Source organism: Coenobita brevimanus, chromosome 53 (genome assembly GCF_032717465.1).
Source record: "Coenobita brevimanus isolate Jiangsu-jjx chromosome 53, ASM3271746v2, whole genome shotgun sequence".
Lineage (NCBI taxonomy): Eukaryota > Metazoa > Arthropoda > Malacostraca > Decapoda > Coenobitidae > Coenobita > Coenobita brevimanus.
Window position 1 is genome coordinate 8610579 of NC_137006.1, and position 23570 is coordinate 8634148.

The 23570-nt window shown below is 42.0% G+C and overlaps 1 protein-coding gene across 1 annotated transcript in view; it reads left to right on the forward strand.

Annotated features, from left to right (window-relative positions):
* The window catches only part of LOC145400735 (metabotropic glutamate receptor 6-like), a 281737-nt gene extending 258708 nt beyond the window's left edge, over positions 1-23029 (forward strand). Inside the window, exons 16-18 of the mRNA XM_080273169.1 lie at positions 2552-2706; positions 14239-14440; positions 22818-23029. Coding sequence (XP_080129295.1) covers positions 2552-2706; positions 14239-14440; positions 22818-23029 — 569 coding nt within the window. The remainder of the gene's footprint in view (positions 1-2551; positions 2707-14238; positions 14441-22817) is intronic.
* Positions 23030-23570: the final 541 nt, after the last annotated feature.

Consider the following 23570-nt stretch of genomic DNA (forward strand, 5'->3'; position numbering starts at 1 on the left):
AATACTTTTGTGTTCTGCGTGGTTGGTGCACTAGAACTGTAGAATGAGATTATGTAGTTTCACTGCACTGACATTGTTCCGATGGTTTTGGATGTAGTGCCGTTCCTACATCTTCATGCAGTGTATTAAATAGGTTTTACATTTCTTTTACTGATTTTTTAAAAAGTCTTTATGTATGAAAGCTCCAAATGAGATGTAAATTTTTCAGCTTCAGAGTGTCGTCGTATTAAAGGGATTAATGAAGGCCCTAACTAACCCATTCCAGTCTGAAAGGTCCTTCTTGAGCCGAATAATATATTCTAGAGAGAATAACAAGAAGAAGCAATGAGAGAGCGCAACATCCACGCCTCACAATCTGTCTTTGTCCAAACTTTTGACCACTCTGTGACCTTGACTTTCATTGATTGATCTCAGATTTGACATTTCGCCCTTGCGTGACCATGAATCCCTCCCGCAGGTTTAGTTCAAATTGGATCAAAACGATTAAGTTCATCTTCTCCAGTGACATAGATCTTTGTCTTTCTGTATTCAAAATTGAATAATTTATTCTATGGCTGACGCGATATCGTCCCACCGGTTTATCCCAAACTGAATAACAACTGTTTGAGTTAACATGCCGATAGTTTGACAGTATGCTTTGACCTTAATTTTCGAATGATTATTCTCAGACTTAAAACACATTGTTCACCCTTTACCCTTCCACCAACTTTGACTAAATCGGATAAGTTGACCTCTTCCTGACCTCTTACCTTTGTCTTTTGTCGGGGAGTGCATACCGTGCATCCGACATAGTGGAGAACTAAACCTCTTTCTTAAAGAAAAAAAAAAAAAAGTCATCGGTTTTGCAATATATTAGAAAGGTCTAAGAGAGAGAGAGAAAAAAAGAGGAATTTGGAGAATTCGTGATTTTTATCAATTGTGTTTTAGTGTAGTAGCGTTATGTTCCATTAGGAGATGTTTTGGGGATTAACAGGCATGAGGATTAAGGCTGAACGCGTAATATATATATATATATATATATATATATATATATATATATATATATATATATATATATATATATATATATATATATATATATATATATATATATATATATATATATATATATATATATATATATATATATCCGACTTTGGGAGTTACGAAGGATAATATTAGTTGAGGCTTATGGTTGCTTTGGCGCTATCCCTACACAATGCTTACAAAAGCATGACAGGAAAAACTTCGCTAAATTAAACAAATATAAAAAATAAGAACAAGAAAACATAAGAAAGGTACAGTATGGCCAACTCCACTTCATTCGCCCTGTGCAAAATATCAGTATGGTTCATTTTGACACCTGATATTGTCACCAACAATATTCTGCACTCACGCCCATCTCAAGTAACTCGGAACCGGGTTGCTTTTGTAGTTCCATTTGCTGAAGCATAACGTCCGCGACACAAGAACTCCCTCGCTACTAGAGATCTCTCCCACATTAAGCTGATACCAGCACCCACACTTACCCTCCCACAACCAGGATACTGCCTACCTTACCATCTGTATTACTTACACGTCTAGTACCAACATTCGGACACACCAAACAATTATCTTCACTTATACTACCACAACCAAGACACTACACATTTTGCCAACTCTACTAGCAACACGACTACCACTACTATCCCCAGTATTTGTATGGCATGTGAAGCCTGTGCTGTTTGGAGTAAAGACAGCACCTCTGACATTGGCAGAAACACTACCATTTCCAACACACTACACACCCACGAGCTCTTCTACTTTCACCTCCAGAACCAGCACACTGCACACTGTACTAACACCTGAACTCATACTCACACAACGAAGGTACTACACCTCCTACCATTTCTACTACTTACACCTCCAATACCAACATACTACACACCCAACCATTCCAAGTTATTTTCCTACTACCACCATTCATATACCCTTATACCTGTACCTTATACCTTCCTGAGGAGTGTTAGCTAGCGCCCTCCACTGCCACCACTACCAACAACACGACCAGCACTCTACACACTCTACCATCCGCCAGATATACTATTTCTAGAACTTCTACTACTAACACCCCCACTGCTGACACTTTGCAGACCTTCCTAACATTAAAACTAACGCGCCACATAACCTACAACGCACGTCAAACGCATCTACTACAAGCAACTCAAATGAACAGCCCTTGAATTTGCCTGTTATTTTTTTTCTTTTCCTGGAAAGAATATTATTTCTTGCAAGCCTAGCCTTTGTTTCTTTCTCTCTTCCCTTTCTGTTTTTGAATTATTATTTTTTTCCATAAATCAATACACTAATGTCATCACCTCTCCACCATCACTAAACTGCCACTACCAATAGCAAAACACAATAGCACCCCACCTAAACACACACACACACACACACACACACACACACACACACACACACACACACACACACACACACACACACACACACACACACACACACACACACACACACACACACACACACACACACTGTTGCTAACACTCAACCGCCTCTGCTCTGCTACCCCCAGGTCTGATCGTGGTATGCACGGTGTATGCAGTGTTAACCCGTAAGATCCCCGAGGCGTTCAACGAGAGTCAGCACATCGGCTTCACCATGTACACAACCTGCATCATCTGGCTTGCTTTTGTGCCCATATACTTCTCCACCGCTAATAATGTGGAGGTGAGGCAGTCTGTATTAGTTCGATTTGGCTTAACCAAACACACAGTCTATATCACGAGGCTCCATTTTGTACCCACATACTTCTCACCCCCTAAAAATATGTATAGGCGAATAAAAGTTTTAGAGTTCTTAGACTGCGTTTTAAGTGGCTTCTAATGGCAATTTACTTCCTTTCAGAAATGGCAATTTATGTTGCTTTGGTTGCCTTAGTATCCATGAACTTTTCCATTGCTAATAATAATAGGTCATAACAGTAGCTTCTGTATGCATTTAAAAGACAGTTCGTCAGCTAACCGCTATCAACTTTTCCTGCACCCCGTCTTTCCAGCTTTCCTCTTTCTCTTTTCAAACCTTTCCTGGAACTTTACCCTCATTTCCGCCTCATCATCATCAGCAGCAACATCATGGAAAGCTTGCCCCCTCCTGGGACTCCCGTGACAGGGGATGACTATAACACAATCGCCTCTAAGCTGCTTTATTCTCATATACCTCTATCATTCTGTGAAGCATTCTTCATTGTCTACGTTTTATCCCACCAATATACTGCTTCAGTTTCCTCTTGCATAACATGTAAGGTCTGCCTCTTCCAACAGTACTCTCAGTCTCACTTTGAAATCCATTCTTCTGCACACCATCCATGTTTGTTCATTGTATACATCCATATTATCTTAGTGTATTCCTTTTCATTCTTTCTATAATTGCATATATATATATATATATATATATATATATATATATATATATATATATATATATATATATATATATATAGGGTATATATTCTTGGAGGCATACGAGGTTGAGCAGCTATGGCATATTCTATTTTACTGACTTTCTTATGTACGGTTTCTCTTTGCCGCACAATTTTTGGATGGTCTTCTGGGAGTTTCTTCTGGGGTTCCCCGAAGTGCAACGACATTCTGGAACTACCTTGTTCCATCATCAGACTGGATCTGATGGTTGGATGGAAAGATGGATGGATGGCGAGTAAGTGGCGTCAGCTGTTACTTCAGTAGAAGAATCTGTAGGAAATATGAAGAGTTTGAATTTTAATAGGTGGCAGCTCTCAACTTTGCTATATTTATTCGTTTTTATACTGGTTTTCCTCCCGTTTCTTCCTCGTGCACCAGGGTACCGTCGTCTTCAGGAAGCCTAGCTTTTTGGTGGCTTAGCATTTGGCGCTTGGAAACTGAAGCCCTAGCTAGTACGCAACTTATATATATATATATATATATATATATATATATATATATATATAAATATATATATATATATATATATATATATATATATATATTAACCTCGAATTGAAGAGTAAACCAGTTTAACCCCTGTCATCAGTCAAACATTTGTATGTAATGTGTTACATTTTTTTTTTTTTAAGTGACCGACACTGGGCATAACAGCCTGCTTTCCTTATCCCACACCCAGGCCTCTTCCATGCTGTCTTCCACTCATACACTGTCATTCCCACGTTCTTCATATGATTTTCACTCAGTCTTCCTCCAATATCTTTCATGCTTCACACCCCCATTCTTTATGACATTCATTCACATTCATCCTAATGACTCTCATGTCAATACTCACTATCTGGGCATCCCTGTTTTACGTAAGTACAATTTTTAAGTAAGCAAGGTAAATTCCATCTAGAAGGTCGCCATCGGTCACCTTAAGTGCCGACGGGAACCAAGCATGAAACCTTTTCGTTTTGTTCATTAATAAGGTTTATAAAGTTTTGGTCCTGTAGTTGTACTAGTTTTCCAATACTAGTTTAATTTGATTATATAGTCTAATGTTTAGTGGTAACAGTTTGGCTGTTTCATGTAACTTTCATTATATGTGAATCCCAGTTTTTCATTTTGCACTCCTTAAAGTTTACGCATGTTGGTTTTATTGGTACCTACAAGTGGTATAGCTGGGTGTTCAATAATTGGTGAAATTAGAGTTTTAATTAAATGCCGTTTCAGGTTTCCTGGTAACTAATGGAATTTTCTCAGTTCTTTTAATGTTTGATGTCCTTTCCCCATTATTACTTTTTTGTGTTGATTGACGCCCGTGTTTGTTAGGGTAAGCACCAAGACTTTTCCTTTGTTTTGGTATGGTATTATTTCTCCTGCGATAGTTACTTCCTCTGTTTTTCGCACTGCCATTGGAATGATTGTGAATTTACTTTGGCTTGTTTTCAATTTCTATTATCTCTCGTATATATATAGTTACTGTATTTCTTCAGCTACTTTATGGGCCATTAAATACTGTGACTTTCCTGGATACGGAACTATTTGTGTGATGTCATCTGCAAACTGTATGTTTAAGTTAGATGGGTTTGAAGGAGGCATGTCATTTATCTGAATACTGTATAATGTTGGTGCAAGAACACTACCCTGAGGCACATCGCTTTTGAGCTTAAAAATTTCTCCTAAGTAGCTGTTTACATTAACTTTGGCTTCTCCATCACAGAAGAAGTCACGTAATGTTTTGTGCATGAAGTTAGGAAGATTTAACTGTAGTATTTTATACATCACGCCGAAATGCCAGACCTTATGTAATGCTTTTTGTACATCTCTTAGTACTACAGAGCATTGTTCATTCTAGCTGAGAGTTTGGTTTGTTTTTTTCATAAATTAGAGCTGGTGCTGCAGAAGTTACTTTAAGATTCCTAAAACTGTGTTGGGATGGTGAGATACTGTTGTTTTCTTCTAAAATGTATGGTAATCTCATAGCTATAGCCCTCTCTCGTAATTTCCCCTGGATCACTAACAGTGAGACTGGTCAATAGTTCAATGGTTTTGGAACCATTTTAATCAATGTTGTTTTCAATTTGTCAGGGAAGTAACCGATGGAGAGAGCTGCATCGAAAGTCTAAACAAGCCATCTAATTGCTTTCGGTGGTAGTTCTTCCATAACCTTATTTTTGCCGCTCATACCTGGGGAATTATTCTTGGTTCTTTTTAATTATTGTTTTTTTTTTTCGTTTTCTTCTTCGCTTGTTTTAAACACTTTATCCGAGGTAGTACGGAAATTCTCTCATGTTCTTGTTCATCAGAAATCTTGTTCTGTTCATCTATAAGACATCAAGTAATATTATATCTGGTGTCCTGTTATATTTTTCACTGTCCTCCAAGATTCTCATGGTTGTTGTGTGAATGAATGAGACTTTACATTTTTTCCTCCCAGTTTTCTTCAGCTTGTTTTCTACATTCCTGTGCTAGTGTCATTTTCAAAATATATCCTAATAAGCTTTGTTAATTCCATTCGGCTATTTCTGCATCTTGATACAGTCTTCTGTAAGATATCTGTATGAATTTGATGGCTCATGACGTTATTCCTTTTACTATTGCTGTATGGCGTTTGTTCATTTCCATGGGAACAGTGACTGCATTTTACCAATGGTCCGGCTTATCATTGATTTCGTCTATTTCCTTTCCTTCCAAATTTAAATCTCCCGGTAGAGTATTCTCTATAAAATTTCTGAATGATTCCAATCTGCAGCAGCATAATTATAGGATGTATTTTCAGCCATCACTGGCCTCAATACTGACAAGGCATATGGGCCTGATGGGGTTCCTCCTGTCGTTCTCAAGAACTGTGTTTCTGTGCTTACACCCTGCCTAGGCAAACTCTTTCGCCGTGTCTGTCAACTTGTACCTTTCCTTCTTGCTGGAAGTTTGCTCTCATTCAGCCAGTCCCAAAGAAGGGTGATTATTCCTAACCCGCTAACTATCGTCCAATTGCTTTAACTCCTGTATTTCAAAAGTTTTCGAGTCAATCCTCAAGAGAAAAATTTTAAGGCATCTTTCCTATCACAACCTTCTTTCTGATCGTCAGTACGGGTTCCGTCAGGGACGCTTCACTGGCGATCTTCTCACCTACCTTTCAGACGCCTGGTCATCCTCCTTTCGGGACTTTGGCGAAAACTTTGCCATTGCACTTGACATCGAGCCTGGCATAAATCTTTAATTTCCAAACTGCCCTCTTACGGTTTGTATCCTTCTATCTGTGCTTCATCGTTAGCTTCCTTTCTGGTCGTTCTATAGTCGCTGTTGTAGTCGGCCATCGTTTTCCTAGATCTATCAACAGTGGTGTTCCTCAGGGCTCTGTACTATCACCAACTCTCTTCCTTTTATTCATCAATGACCTTCTAAGCTGTATATCTAACCCTATCCACTCATACGCTGATGACTCCACCCTTCACCTTTCCATTCGGTTCCCGCAACGCCCATCTCAGCAGTTACTTCAACAAACAATGGATGAGGCTATGGCACACCTAATGTCTGACTTGGCTTGTATCTCTGACCGGGGTAAAAATAATCTGGTTGTTTTTAATGCATCTAAGACTCATTTCTTTACACCTATCAACTCGACAAAATCTTCCACAGGTATACCCACTAATGTTTAATAATATTCAGCTTAATCCTGCATCATCCTTGAACATGCTTGGGATTTCATTTACTCGGGACTTCTCTTGGAAAGATCATATTACACTTCTTGTAAAATCTGCTTCCAAGAGATTAGGTGTGCTAAGCCGACTCCATTCTTTCTTTACCCCTGCACAATTGTTGACTCTATACAGGGGTTTTATCCGCCCCTGTGTGCAGTACAACTCTCATGTGTGGGGAGGCTTCCCACATACAGCTCTTCTCACTAGGGTGGAGTCAAAGGCTTTTTATCTCATTAACTCTCCTTCTTTTACTGACTCCCTTCAACCTCTGTCTCTTCGCCCCACTGTTGCATCTTTATCTCTTTTCTATCGCTGCTTTAATGGTCACTGCTCCTCTGAACTGTCTGCTTGCATTCCTCCACCTCTGTGACGGGCGCATAGCACCCGTCTAGCAGCAAACTCTCATCCCTTTTCTGTCCAACTCTCTAATGCAAGAGTTAACCGTTACTCCCAGTCGTTCATTTATGCAACAGGTCAGCTCTGGAACTGTCTCCTTCTGTCTGTATTTCCTGCTGCCAATGATCTCCAGTCTTTCAAACGCAGTGTGTCCAGGCATCTCGATATGATCGGATCTTGAATTTGGCTCTCTCTTGTATTTTGTTTTTCTCTTGGAGGGAACTGTTATTGCGGGCTCCCGGCCTTTGGTTCCTTCTTCCTCGCATATAATGTTCTGTGATGGGTCTTGCAGTAGTGGTTACTATTAACGGGACATGGTCCGAAGTTGTGAATGACCCAGGAGACATTGTATATTATGGTAGGTCTTGTTATTGGTCAGAACAATGTCGAGTTTGGAGACTGAATTCGCCCAAACAAAAGCTGGAGAATTTGGGCCTTGATGTATTAATTTGTTTGTATCTTGTAATCTTTTCATCCCCCGCCCCACATTGTTTATAGTGTTGGATCCTAGGAATGGATGTTTAGCATTCAAGTCGCCCATTATATAAGTTGTTCAAATGTAGTTCATGAGCTTGTGAAAATCAGGAAATGATAAGTATGGTCTTCTAGGTGTTAAGTATGTAGTTGATATACTGACTGTGCCTAGACTCGTTTCAGTAGTTATGTTTATAATATCTGTGAAGTCATCATCCAGTTTGTTTCAGGTTTTTCTTAACTAATAAGACTGATCCGTCATTCATTTCTTCAGTAGAGTTCACATTGTATGTTATATTGACATGAGTTTTGGTTGTTAGTCAGTTTCGTTCCGATGCTGTTTAGTAAGATAATGTCAGGATTTAGAGACCTATACGTACTAGTCAGTTCGCGTTTTCTATTTTCCCACTGGAGAACATTGTGCTGTATAATTTTGGTTGTGTCGTTGATAATGGTAGTGATTACTGAGATTATCTGAGTCTTGGGTCCCTATGTTCTGGAGGTGTTCTGTCTTATTAATCCTTAACTTAGTTTCCCGAATGTGCTGTCATCAACTATTTTAAAACAGCCCTTTAGATCTATCTCGTTATTGGCAATTAGTTCCAAGATTTCTTCCTCAGTAATGTTATGATTTAGATATGTGTGTTTGTAATGATTTTTACCTATTCCTTCAATTGACATTGGTGTTGTTGTTACATTTCCTTTGGGTAATTTTCTTTTCTCAGATGCCATAATTCGGAACCCGATATCAGCTCCAGATTATCTCTCTGAAAATGGTGCGTCTTCCATCTCTTCAATGCTGCTTGATTACTTTTCATTTTCTTGACGGTCTTCTTGTTCTCCAGGCCCTGTTTGATTGAGTGGTGCCTCCATGTGTTCCTGGTCTCTCTCGCCAGGTGCAGTTTTTGTGGCAGATGTCATTGTCTTAAAATTTTCCTTGATGTAGGGTTCTCAGGCTCCATATACTCGTACTATGGTAAATTGTTTTTCTTGAGTCTGATGTTTCATTCTGCGTATAAGTACCCGATTCTGCCATGTTTGCCGAATGAGCCTCAGACATGCACATCATGATCAGAGCCACTGTGTTCTTGTTGAATGGGGCTACTAGCGTGATTTCCTCTTCTCCTGCATTAGCATATGTGGCAGTTATGTTTGTGGTGTCAGAGGTGCGAGTAGTTTCTTGTTGTTTGCGTTGATTTTTTATTGCCTCCCTCATTTTTGGACACTTCATAGCCAAGGTCCTGTGATCTTTGCAATTTAAGCAGTATTTAGCGAGTGACATGCAGTCCTTCCAGATATTTCCTTCGGTGGCACATTCTGAACAAACTCTGTAGCATTTAGGTTTAGGGTATTTGGAGGTTGGGTTGTTAATTGTGTGTAGATCTCCCTCTTTATTTGGTAAGGAAGAATTCTGTGGAATTACATTATTATGCCATTGTCCAAGGCTTTCTTTGCACATATTTACACCTTCAAGATGTTACCTTTAGGAAATTTTATTATTTTTTCTACTTTGTGTTCAGCCCTTATATTTTTTATCATTATTTTATCAGCGATGTTTTGCTCTTGAGTTTGGTAAATATAGTCATCCATCCTGAAGAGAATTATTGTTTCCTTGACTTATGTTTCTGGAGGCATCATTGGGTTAAAGTCGTGTCCGGTGTGTGCAGTATAACATTTGTCCATGAAGACAGTATCAATGTCCTCCCTTGAAGGTAAGAACTATATACCCATATTCTGTTATAATTATTCTAGTATCATAGCCTTCGTGGTTTGACAGTATTTCTAGCAGTTTAGTTTTAGTAGTGTTCAGCTGGGACTGCGGATGTTTAATATTAGTTCTTGCCATCCATGCTCATGGTCCACCAACATTTGATGGTGTCCTGATGTCATCCCTAGGGAGTGCCTCCAGTTCCTCTATTCTTTCCTACTCCCTTGAACTGACAGCCCCCCCCCCCCACCAACCTGCCCCTTATAAAGGGAGTGGGGTATCCGACAAACAGGAGGAGGACCCACGTCACTGGAGCGCCTATCCCTACTAATAATAACAGATCCCTGGCCACCTGCCTCTTATAACCAGGGGCTAATACCCACCCCCCTTTGTGGCACTGCCCGAGGTCTTCTACTGGGGCCAACCAATGCACCACCGTTGACAAGGCAAGACAGAGAGAAGACGCAGCCAGAGTTTCCATTATTTTTCCATACTCTTAGTTTGGCAGAGTCCCACGCATCCAAGGGTGGTAGATTTCGGAAATCGCTCCACCAATTCCGAGCTTCTATGCCAGATGCAGAGTTCAGTAAGAAACTCCTTAGCGGGAGAACACATCAAGATATACTACAGAAACCACATGTCTGTAGACTACAGGACAGATGAGAAGATCATCAAGGACATTGTATACAGAAATGTACGCCCTACAGACCTGGAACAACACATTTCTCTCCTCAGCTACAACAAAACAAAGATAATAGCCCACCTCCTGCTTCGTAACCGACCCGCCGTGACCAAGACGCCCCTTCAGGAGGACCTTGTCATTTACCAACATAACTGCAATAGTGAAGGGTGTGGACCTCACTCATACATTGGAATGACACAGACCAGAGTGTAGATGCGCCTGACCTGTCACCAACAGAATGGAGCCATCAAGAACCGTTCGTTCGTTCGTTCGTTTATAGATATTCTCCTCCTTAAGAGGAGACCGAGCCTTCCTAATTGGCCCGGTCAGTGTGCTTTGTCGGATAGGAGAGAAAGGAAGAAAAGAAGGGGAAGGTGATGGAATGAAAGATAAAGGGATGATCATTGTTTAAGGTGAAGTAGACATCTTGCACAAGGCGGATGAGGGTGTTGAGTGGGGTTTGTCTGATCAGGGCAGCTCCTGCAGCATCTAAGACGTGTTGGAGGCGGGCTGACTTCGTTGGGTGGAATGTCTGGGTCGAGGAGAATTCTGCCAGCTGAGTAGTTTCGTGGCAGGGCATTTTAGCAGATAGTGTAAGAGGGGGAATGGTGAGACTGTGTTGCAATGTTTGCATGTACAGTATTGTTCGGTGATTAAATGGGGGGGCGGGCGGTGTCCAAGCCATAGCCTTCTGATGTGTGAAAGAGTATAGCTGTTTCCTTTTTTGGGATATACTAGGGGTGAGTAGTTTGTGGCGGTCGCATACCATGTGGCTGTTGGGGATCCTTGGTTCACACAGGTTTCATGATCAGCTTGGTTCAGGGCTGATGCTTTGGATTTAATTTGTTGTTTGATCTGAGTATAACTTGGTGTGACATCGATGTCGATGTGGGGGCGGTTGGTGGCCTGTTTGGCCGCGTGGTCTGCTTTGTCATTGCCACTTAGGCCTACGTGACTCGGGATCCAATGGATTATGACGGTTTGATTGTTGGCGGAGATTTGGTGTGCAGTGTTAATGATTGCGCTGGAAATTTTTATGTTGTCATGGCGGTCTGGGTGGCGCAGTACTTGTATTTCAGAGAGGGAGTTGGTGTGGATAATGATGGTAGGCGTTGCGGTGGTGTTTTTAGCATCAGTTAGGGCTTGGCAAATGGCTATTAGTTCCGGCAAGGGTTGAAGCGCCATCTGTGATTCTGCATGAAGCTGTTTTATCCCCACAGATAAATGCAGCTCCTGCTCTTGCTGGTTTGACAGATCCATCGGTATAGTAGGTGGTGGCGTTGGGGGGGGTAAGGTTTGCAATTCGTTCTAAGCTGATCTGTCGAGGTTTCTCAGTTGGAGTATTCGATTTGGCGGATGAATGTGGAGTGATTAATTTGAAAGGGGAGGGGGGCCATGGGGGAGGCTGACGATAATCAGGGTCGGGTATGTCCGGTTCGTGTTGTATGGTAGTGTCTAGATTGAAGAGTCTGATGGCTTTGACGGAGTTATGAGTCCAGTTATGTTTTAGTAGGTCAGGGTGGAGGTTGATGGTGGCTCGGACTCGTCTTAGGGGAGGGGAAGGTGTCGCATTGTGAGCGAGTTTTGCTATGACTCCTGGTGCTCTGGCCTTTATTCTGTGTTGTATAGCTTCGAGCCCACACTCCATTCGGAGATTGCAGAGGCGCGTCCATTTGGGTGAGTTTATCATTGTAAGCAAAGCTTCATTTTGGATGATTTCAAGTTTCTGCATTAGGGTGGAGTTTGTACCGACAAGTATAGGTGCGCAGTAATCAATGACGGGGCGGATGGCTTGAATATAGAAGAGTCTGAGGACACTGTAGGAGGTCCCTTTGCTTTTGCCTGCAAGGGATCTGAGAGCACTGAGTCTGAGTTGGGTTCTTTCTCTCAAGTAGCAGACCTCGGTTTGGAAGGATAGTTTGGAATCAATCCATACACTGAGATAAAGATGGCAGTTTACATAATCGATTGAGTTGTAACCGAGATACAAAGGGCGAGAGAGGGTGTTCATGCCGAGTGCTAGTGCTTTTGTTTTTCGGGAATTGATGATCTAGGCAGCCTTGGTAGAGTTGAGAAAGGGCTCTTTGTGCTTTGTCATAGTAAGGGCCCCGGTTGACTATCAGAGCGAGGTCGTTGGCATATGAAAGGACACGTACATCTGGGTCGAAGTTGGTTTGTAGAAGGGAGTCCATAAGGGTGTTGTAAAGGGTGGGGCTGATTATGCTACCCTGTGGAGTGCCGTTTTCGTGTTTGTGGGGAGTGGACGAGTATCCTTGAAAGCGTACCAGAGCTTCTCGATCCCTGAAGAAGTCCCTGAGCCAACCGAGGAGGCGACCCCCAATTCCCTTGTTGGCAAGGGTAGAGAGGATCGCCTCGGGACTGGCATGCTCGAAGGCTTTTTCGAGATCGAGAAAGATGACAAGACTCTTTCCATCCCGGATTTTTGCCGTGAAGGTGGTGAGGCATTCTGCTGTCCCTTTTCCTCTGGTATAGGCGTATAGATGTTGATGTGGCGCCATCAAGAACCAATGCACGACTCTACTCAACTCCCACCTAACAAGGAAAGACCTGGATGAGAACACCAAAATAATCGACAGAGAACAAGACACTCGCCTCTTGTTTCTATAGGAAATCTACTTTATCACAAAACAACCTACAATAAACACACAAGTCATGATTTCCAAATCCTAACGTCATCATAACGCCACTTAGGCTTAGCCAACGAAGTAACCAATGAGCGATCAGCTTAGCTGGTTAGCTGCGCCCACGTGTCTCCACTTGATTCACTGAATCGTATTTAAGCAACCACCCACGACAGAAGCATCAGATCCAGCCTGAAGATGGAACAAGATAGTTCCGAAACGTCGTTGCCCTTTGGGGAGCTCCTGAAGAAACTCCAAAAACACTACCGAAAAATTGCTCGGCAAATAGAAACCGAACATAAGAAAATCAATAAAAGAGAATGTGCCATAGTTTTCAGCCTCGTGTGCCGTCGAGAAAATATCCTGCCTGGCCACACAAATATATATATATATATATATATATATATATATACAGTGCTTATCATTCATCCTGGTTATGCATGCAGTTGTTCTAAAATTATCTGCGGCTTGTAATCTAGAAGGTTCTATTACTCACTGCCCAGATTTCATTCCTATACGAGTACGTTAGTAGTAATTTTTTTTTTTTTTAGGAATGGTTCACCTTAATCATTCTTCACTCCAGATCACCAACAAGTTCCGTCGATGCAGCTTTCATACTTCCAGGAATCATCCTAGCAACAGTAGTTGTTACCTCATGGGTACTAGACTCTGTCCTATCCCAGCCAAACCTAACCGAATTTAATATGACCTAAAAAAAATAATAATAATAATAAAATAAAACCTTTTCCCTTTCTAACTCACTCCAGCCCAAACCACAGCTGCGCTTCATCACCACATCCCTCATCATCTAGCTGGTCGCCAAGGTAATGCTGATATGTTTAACCTACATATCATCTTACACTAACATAACCTGCTGTGTCAAAATCTTCCCACAGGTCACCCTGCCCTACTGTACTCAGTCCACCACTAATCAGGCCTATCCTACCTCACTGTAAAATACGTTGTCCAGTAAATCACTTTCATGTATTCTAGACAAAGCATATCGATGAAGACAGGACGAACGATGTCACAAGAATTATATTTCCTTTCTTTTTATTAAATGGCGTGTTCCAGCAGTCTCAGCCAATCATGCTCAAGCTGCAGAGAATGGGGCGTGAATTACTGCAATTTCTTACTTGAATGAGCAAAATCCTAAGCCAGCCTAACCTACTGTACACTTTGTACTCCACAGCTGCGCATTACCACCACGTCTGTCACCGTCTCACTGTCCGCCACGGTAGCGTTGGTGTGTCTGTTCACACCCAAGCTCTACATCATCCTGCTGAGGCCAGAGCGCAACGTGAGGCAGTCCATGATGGCCAGCAAATACTCCACCGTCAGAAGTAACCTGTCCACGTCTTCTCAGAGGGTTGATTCCACTACCCAGAGTGAAGGTAAGACAGTATTTCTTTTCAGAGGGATTTTTTTTTTTCACCTAACCTAACGAGAACAAATCTAAGCTGACTGAACTTAACCTGCTCACGTTGTCACACTTTGTCACCTACTGCATTCAGAACTACAGTGAGGTGAGACATAACTTCTTTTTCAGGAACAACTTTGAAATGCTGAACTTGTAAAATTTAGTTTATATACCTCCACCAATATAAGTGAGATTGACATGGCTGAATATAATCCATTTGTCTTCTCACATCAGATCAACCTCATTTCCCAAAGTGAATGTAAGCAGGTTTTTTTAATTTTCAGGGACAACTTGAAAGCATTTGACCTCAGTGTGTGTCACTTTGTCTTCGTCAGCCTCTTTTCCTTCTTTTTTCATTACAAATCAAGTCTAACTTGACCTAATTTATGAATCCTTGAAGCAAATCACTCCTCCAATTGAAGGTAAAATGAAGCAGCGAGTCTTTGTTGAAAACTGGGAAGTGAGCAATGACTCCGTCAAGGAGGAGAAGACCTGTAACATCCCTGGAGAGGGAGAGAAGAAGAAAGGAGAGAATAGACGTGGACAGTGGCCCTTAAATCTCCTCGTGTTTCTTGGGTGCGGGAACAGTAAATTTATAATTTAAATTATCTTTCCTGGTGGTCTTGTGACCTGAATTACTACTCAAGGTGAAGGGCATGTGCTTTGCATAAGAGTGTGAATCCTCAACAGGTTAGTCACCTACCCTCAACGTATTCTTTCCAGTGGCGTTCTGTTAGTGCATTCCTGGTACCTAAAAATGATTTTATTCACCTTTGTGGAGGTCTTTTATAGTCAATGGGAAATGAGGCTCATGTCTAACCTCATGCGTTTGAAGAGTATCTCCAACGCTGAATAAAGTTATTTGGAAATAGGTAGAAGAAAGAAGTCACTGGATTGATAGGTGAACCATTTTGGTAAACGGGTTTCTCTTTTGTTAATTAAAATTGTTTAGCGTCCGTCATAATAGAATTCAACAGGTGAATGTTTCTGCCCCTTTATGCAGATTGGTATCTCCTGAGACAAGTAAGATCTCCAGGCATTAGTCACAATAGGGTTAAAAAATAAAAGATGTGTTCATACTGAAAGAATTATTGCTCTGGAGTAGTGGCCTTACCTCGAGCTCCTATGCCTCATATAGGGCAATATGGGACTGTTTGTCATCACGTTATTTTAGAATATAAAGTGCAAAGGCAAGCTGATACAGAAAAATCAGCTTGGGGATTAGGTAATCCGTTTGTTGGTGAGAGATACGGTGAAGGCAAGCAAGTTGCTGCTTTGAGCTGGTCTGGTGTTCAAAAAGGCGTGGACACCTGACTGGTATTGGGTTTGACAGAAAGAGAGAGAGAGAGAGAGAGAGAGAGAGAGAGAGAGAGAGAGAGATATATATATATATATATATAAATATATATATATATATATATATATATATATATATATATAGAATGGTAGGTGGAGGTGCTCACCATTCACTCACTTTACACTCCCTCTTCTTTCTTTCCTTCTTTCTTTCCTCTTCCTTCTGTCTATGGATGACTTTAATCCCCCTCTTCTGTCTTTGTTTCCTTCATTCTTTCCTTTTCCTTTTGTCTACGGGTGACTGTACACTGAGTGACAAGCCAAACGATTTCTGTACACCAGGAAACCATTTACTACCCTGGGTGATAATCATAACACCAAATTATGGCGCCTGATGGTTTAGTGGGAAACTAGGTGCTCCAATCGGATTGAGCCTGTGCATGTTTATATCCAAGGGATGGTTGGGGTTTACTGTTCACATAATGCCACTCAGGGATGAATGACGCTGGTCACTCTCATCTTAAATGTCAGGACCAATTTGCCTATGCTCCTATGCTCCTCATGGGGTGTCACAGGATTGGATGATGAAAATATATATATATATATATATATATATATATATATATATACATACATAACACACACACACGCACACACACACACACACACACACACATAAATATTCAAAATACTTGTCCTGTTGTGATGGAAGTGCTGTGTGTGTGTGTGTGTGTGTGTGTGTGTGTGTGTGTGTGTGTGTGTGTGTGTGTGTTTGCTTTTTGGCTCTGTAATTCTTTCATGCATTTCTGGTTCATTTGTTTATGCCTAGCTCAAATGAACCAAAGTTAATATCTCCAGTCTAATAAACTTTTTACTCTATTCTTGCTGCCACCTGATAATTTGTTTCATCTTCACATAAACTTGCTGAACTGGTGGGGTTAGGAATGGCTTCTCCTAAGCTGATTAAAATGAACAAGTGACTGCAAGTATGAATGAAACACCGAGAACTCAGGCCCCAAGTTGTCGATGCAAAGCGTCACTTGGTATGCCTCCGTCAAGCCTAGCAAATGGACTTGCCATACAACCTCCATGACAGGGCTCATTGTGTGTTGAAATGATACTAAAGATAAACTAAGACGATCCCATATGACCTTAATATTTGATCCCTTCACCTTGTTGACCAAATCAGTTCATCATTCCTTCATACTGCATCACTGACAAATGTTTGCCCGAAATCCGTCGAATGGTTCAGTAGAAATAGCGCCCACATCCATATAACCTCGATCTTTGACCCCTTCACCTTGATGACCTGATCAGTTCTTCATCCCTTCACACTGCATCACTCAGTAACAAATATTTGATCGAAAGCCGTCGAGGGGTTCAGGAGATATCTCGCCCACACCCACATGACCTTGACCTGTGACCCCTTGACCATGGTGACTTAATTAGTTCATCGTCCGTTCACACTGTATCACTGACAAAAGCTTGGTCGAAACCGTCGAGGTTCAGGAGATATCGCGCCCACACCCATATGACTTGACCTTTGACTCTTTGACTTTGCTGATCTAATCACTTCATCGTTCCTTCATAGAGTATCACTGACAAAAGTTCGGTCGAAATCCGTCAAGGGGTTCAGGAGATATCTTGCTCACAAGGAGAAACTGTCAAATGACCTTGATCTTTGGCCCCAAGAATTTGCTGACCTAATCAGTTCATCGTCGTTTCATATTGTACCACTGACAAAACCTTGGTCGAAATCCGTCAAGGGGTTCAGGAGATAATGCACCCACAGGTCGACCCCATATTACCTTGATCTTGAATCGTATACCTAGCTGACTTAATGAGTTCATCATCTCATACCGCATCACCGACAAAAGTGTGGTGGAAATCCATCAATGGGTTAAGGAGATATCGTACCGAGAAAAGTGTTATGGACATATGAATGCACCAACTTATGCATCGATGCATGCACGGACGGACAGACTGATCAGTTAATGCCTCCTCCATCATCAATGGCTGGAGACATAAAAATCACTTTCCTAGTCTAAAAGGATTAATTGTACCCAGTTTCAGTGGTCATCCCTTGATGAGGCTAGAATGAAACTGTTCTTATGATTATAGTGACGATACCAGGAACTTATTATTTCTTCCTCTCCTTTTTCCCCACCACAACGCTGCTGCTCTGACAGACTCGTGACTCCTTTGTACCCCCCCCCCCAACACACACCACAGTGCTGTTGCTGCTGCTGCTTCTGCCATTGCTTCTTCTTTTTTGGCTTCATTTTCTTCTGCTAATGGGGCTGCTGTGAATGATGATGATGATGATGATGATGATGATATAAATCTACTATTCCTACCTCTCTTATACCATTAGTACTATCCCGTTATATAAAGGTAAAGGTGATAAGTATGAATGTACTAGCTTTAGGGGCATAAGTCTGTTGAGTGTTGTAGGTAAGGTGTATGGTAGAGTGTTACTTGAGAGAGTTAGAGAGGGTACAGAGAGAGTGATTGGTGATGAGCAGGTGGCTTTAGGAGAGGAAGGGGATGCGTGGATCAGGTGTTTGCTGTGAGACAGGTGTGTGAAAAGTATTTAGCGAAAGGTAAGGATGTGTTTTGGACGTTCATGGATTTAGAGAAAGCGTATGATAGAACTGATAGGGAGGCTTTGTGGACTGTTTTAAGATTGTATGGACTTGATGGTAGGTTACTAGAAGAAGTGAAAAGTTTTGTGTAAATAGTAGAGTGTATGTAAGAGTGGGAAATACTGTGAGTGATTGGTTTCCTGTTAGAGTGGTGCTGCGGCAGGGTTGTGTGATGTCGTTTTGGTTGTTTAATATTTATATGGATGGTGTTGTAAGGGAGGTGAATGCAACAGTGTTAGGTGTAGGTTTGAGTCTGATGAATGTTGATGTTAGAGAGTGGAATCCGAAGCAGCTGCTGTTTGCGGATGATACTGCACTGGTAGCTGATTCAGAGGAGAGATTGAGGCAGGTGGTAGACGAGTTTGGAAGGATGTGTGAAAGGAGGAAATTGAAAGTAAATGAAAATAAGAGTAAAGTGATGAAGTGTACGAGGTTGGTAGATGGTATGAGGATGAATGTAGTTTTGAATAGTGAGTTGCTTGAGTAGGCAGAGTGTTTTAAGTATTTAGGCGCATATGTTGCTGTGGATGGAAGAATAGATGCACAAGTGAAGTTTAGAATGACTGAAGTAGGAAAAGTGCTGGGAGGAATGAAAAAGTGTTTAGATATCGTTCGATTACAATGGATGTAATGAGAAGGCTGTATGAGCGTGTTGTGGTACCGACTGCGTTATATGGGGCTGAAACATGGAATATGGGTGTAGCAGAGAGGAAAAGTTTGAATATAATGGAGATGAGGTGTCTGAGAAGTATGTGTGGAGTGACGCGTATGGGTCGAGTGAGAAATTATGAATGGTGAAGGAGAACTGGAGTTGTTCGGGAGATGGCTGATGGAGTTGAGCAGAGGGTGTTGCAATGGCTGGGCATATGAAGAGAATGGATAATGAGCGATTGGTGAAAAAGATAACTAGATCTGATGTGAGAGGTGTAAGGCTGAGAGGAAGACCACGAACACGATGGATGGACAGTGTAAAGAGAGCGTTGGATGCGAGAGGGATGTCTGTTGAGCAAGGAAGAGTGGCTGTGCATGATAGAAATGAATTAGAGAAATTGTGAATGAATAAATGATGACGCAGCCCTGAGGGGATATTCTCCCGCATTTTGTCTGATCAGCTGATCAGGTCAGGTGCGGGTAAGGGGATGGGTCTATTATTGATGTGGCAGGGGTAAACCAGCTCTGCTGTAGGGCCCTGCTGTGGATGTCACTGATTGCACTGCGCATTTGACCCTCGTTCGGTGTGGTGCGGTGAGGATCTGTCCCTTCTTCCATTTGGGGCTAAGATGAGAATGAATGTGTTTGAGTGGATGAGTAAAATGGGAGAGTGTCGTCCTGTCTCGGCTACCTCCCTTTCCTTGGGGTAAGCAGCGTAGGTATACAGATAGATAGACTGTCCGCAAGAGACTGTGAGCTGCTGTTGGTGATGATGACTCATGGATTCTTCCTTTATTCTGTCTTCCTTCATCCTTAGGTTGCAATGAAAATTCTGGAAAGTTTGTGTGTACGGCAGCGATGTATCTTCCAGGAGATGGGAAGTTTTTTTTTTTTTTTTTTTTTTTTTGTGCTCGATTATTCCTGCTTAATACTTGATTATGCTTGTTGAGATGGTCATGTTGATCCCTCCAGGGGTGCACCAAGAGGTATGCACCAGTCAGTGTGTCACTGGCTTCCACTGAGTGAGGGTAGTGCCCTGTTTCAAATATCGTCTTTCCATCACTGTCCAGCCAGACGGGAAGCAAGCCTAGCCACCTGAGTGGCGTGGCACCACATATGACCTACAATTCCTATTTTTTTTTTTTTTTAATCGAGGCGATGGTGCACTTGACAGGCTGGTGATGACTGGCTGAATGCAACACTACTTCACAGTCTCTTTACTCGTTAGCATTATTAATTGACAACATATATCTGAGGGGGAAAGTTGGGTTAGTAAATGTTCTTCAGACATTTTGCATTCAGCCAATCACCACCAACTTGTCAAGCGCATCTTCGCCTCATTAAAAAAAAAGAAAAAGAAATGGATTATAGTGACAATACTGGAGCATTGCCACAGGGGAGGAGGTGGACATGAAGAAAAAATTGCTATAATTGGAGCACAAGACCTTGCCTGTCCATACCCTGTTTGGTTTTCCCTAAACTACCCTGCCTCCCCTAATATATCTTGTCGTTCCCTACCGTGCCCCCTCCTCTCTCTCTCTCTCTCTCTCTCTCTCTCTCTCTCTCTCTCTCTCTCTCTCTCTCTCTCTCCTTACCCTTCAATGCGTCTCCCTACTCCATCTTGCTTTTGCCTTTTTTTTATCTTATCCAACCCCACATCTCGCTTCTCTACCCTTCCTTTCCCTACCCTACCCTGTCTTTCTCTGCCCTACTCTGCGATTCCCAACTCTACAATGCCCTTCTCTACCCTGCCCCTCCCTACCCTACCCTGCCTTTCTCTGCGTCTCCTCACTGTACCCTGCCTTCCTTACCCTGCGTTTCCCTGCCATGCTTTGACTTTTCGTACCCAACTCTGCATCCCTTTACCCTAGCCGGCATCTGCCTATGCTAGCCAGCCTTATCTTACACTACCTTGCCTTTCTCTGCTCTGCCCTGCCTTTGCGTACCCTACCCTACGTATCCCTACCCTACCCTGCCTATCCCCGCCATGCTATACCTTTTCCTGCTTACATCTTACCCAGCCCTGCATCTCCCTATTCTACTCCACCCTTCCCCACCCTACTCTGCATCTCCCTCCTCCACCTCGCCTTTCCCTACCCAACCCAGCTTTCCCTGCCATTATTTGTCTTTCCATACCGTACCATGCCCTTCCCTGTCATGCCTTGAATTTCCCCATCCTAACCTGCCTTCTCTCACACAAAGGATACATGAACGCTCTGGTAGATTACGTAAAATTAATATGTGTAAAGACTCAATTGGAGGCAATGGCTAGTGACAAAGCAGTGAGCTACACACACACACACACACACACACACACACACACACACACACACACACACACGTGAAAGTGAAAGTGACGTTTACTACAAAGCTGTTCTGCTTTGCTATAGTTATACAACCAGAGATACCTACTGAAAGAGAAAACAAATGACCAGGGGTCATAACTGGTAGTAGAAAAAGAAGTAAAGATATTCCTGTTTTAGTGTTGTCAAGTGTTATTTTTTTTCTCTCCATTGGCATCTCTCCATAATTATGCTTCTTCTTTACGTTATTAGTGACATTTAGGAGAAAGTGTTAAGAATAAATGATCAATTAGTAAGAGACTGATGTGCCTTTATCTCGATTACACTCAGCTGTCATGTTTAGCACTGCGATGTTTTTCCTTTCCAGCCCTGCCTTGTCTTCCTCTGCCATGCTTTGCCTTTCTCTGCCCTGCCTTGCCAGTAATAACCTTGGGGGTGCCAAATTAGTAATATATGTTAGAAAAATAAGCACGTATGATGTGTCGTCACTTTGATTACAATAAGGTCACGCGGCATGTTTTGCGATTTATAGTGCTACCTTGGCTTGGCTTTTCCTTAACCTGCCCCTTGGGTTCCATGCTCTCTTTTCCTTCCTTTACGCTACCGCACCTTGGAGGTGTGGAACTAGTATTAAATGTTAGAAAAATAAGCAATGCTTTCATGGTATGTTTAGCGTTAAGTTGTAGCGCTTGCGATTTTGCTCTTGTAGGTTACATCCACAGCCACAAGGCAATGCCACAATTGTCTGTGTCGTTGAAAATTAGTGAATAACTTGATTTTTTTGTGTTGTTAAGGTCGGAAATCATCTCCCAAACTTTCTTTCACTTGGCGTGGCAGCCACTTGCAACACTGCTCTATATCAGCCTGGGCGCCACGCTTGCCAACCGCAAAATACACTTTGTCTTCAACTCGCTCTCTCTTCGTACCTGGACCACTTATGAATCTCCGGCTTGTTTCAGGGGCTAATGTAAGGAATGAAATTTGTTGGAAAAATATTTTAACGTGTTTCGCTCGGTACAAAGGGGTTAAAACAACTAGTGAAAACATCTATTTTTTTCCGTATTTGCCTCATCACGGACGTGGGCTACAGGACCTCGCAGCCCAGATGTTGAAGGATGTTATGCCAAACTTTTTTGCCTCTCCCCCAGACCAGTTTTGCAGCTGATGATGATACTGACGAGAATGATGATGTTGATGTAGGTGCCGCTAGGCTATGGGCCATGTATATGTGGTATGGGAGCGTTTGCAGCACCTGTTCCTGAATGATATATTTTGCATATTATACCTTCACATTCTCTTGAATGATATTTATATCGCCTTAATATGCATCAGTTAGGTACAGGATGATACCAAGATATAAAGCGCAAGATATATAATTCAGGAAGGGGTGTTATTTATTCTCCAAAACTACTTTGAATTCACCTTTATAAACTAGTGTAGCCCTGTCCCTTTCCAGTGTTGCCTTCACGAGACTACGAGCTACAGGAGAAGCTGCATCTGCCTGGCAGTGTTTCTGTTGGTGGGTGCCATAGTGCCACCCAGACCTGCCCGCCGCCCTGTGACCCACCCGAACATCACTGCGGGGGCATCATGGCAGTTCTTGCACCCTCGTACCTGTTGCCTACTGTCAATGGCCTTCTGCAGGACATTATCGACGTACAGCTCTAGTAGCCAGTGTTTTGTGGTCAGTTTGCACAAAATACTGAACACATCAAGGGCAACTCTTAGTGTTACACAGTTTAGTAAACTAGTCAAAACTTATAGGATTTGTAGGTCAAGTACAATAAAGTTCGGAAATGAACTACTCGAATAAGAACGGCTTGAGTAGCATACTTGACAAGGAAAGCATCCCGAAATGTGGCGGGTCTTGCCACCTAGTACGAAGGAAAGGGAGTAGCATTTATAGAACAAATAATGGGGTACAGCCCAACACCATACTTCGGCAGTCTTTTCCGAATAATAAAAAACGAAACTAAGAAACACCAAAACATAACCCCAGAGTATGAAATGCAACTGTGGATTTACATATCATGTTCCTATTATCCATTCCAGGTAGCAAACAGATTAGGGTAAAGAACACTTTATCCAGAAGTTTCACAGAAGTACAGTTTTATTGATATTTGCGATAAATGCAACAACTGCAAAATACTTAAGTAGTCTAGTTAATGTGAAATGCCAAAGGGAAGTTCTGGTTACCAAAAACTGCAGA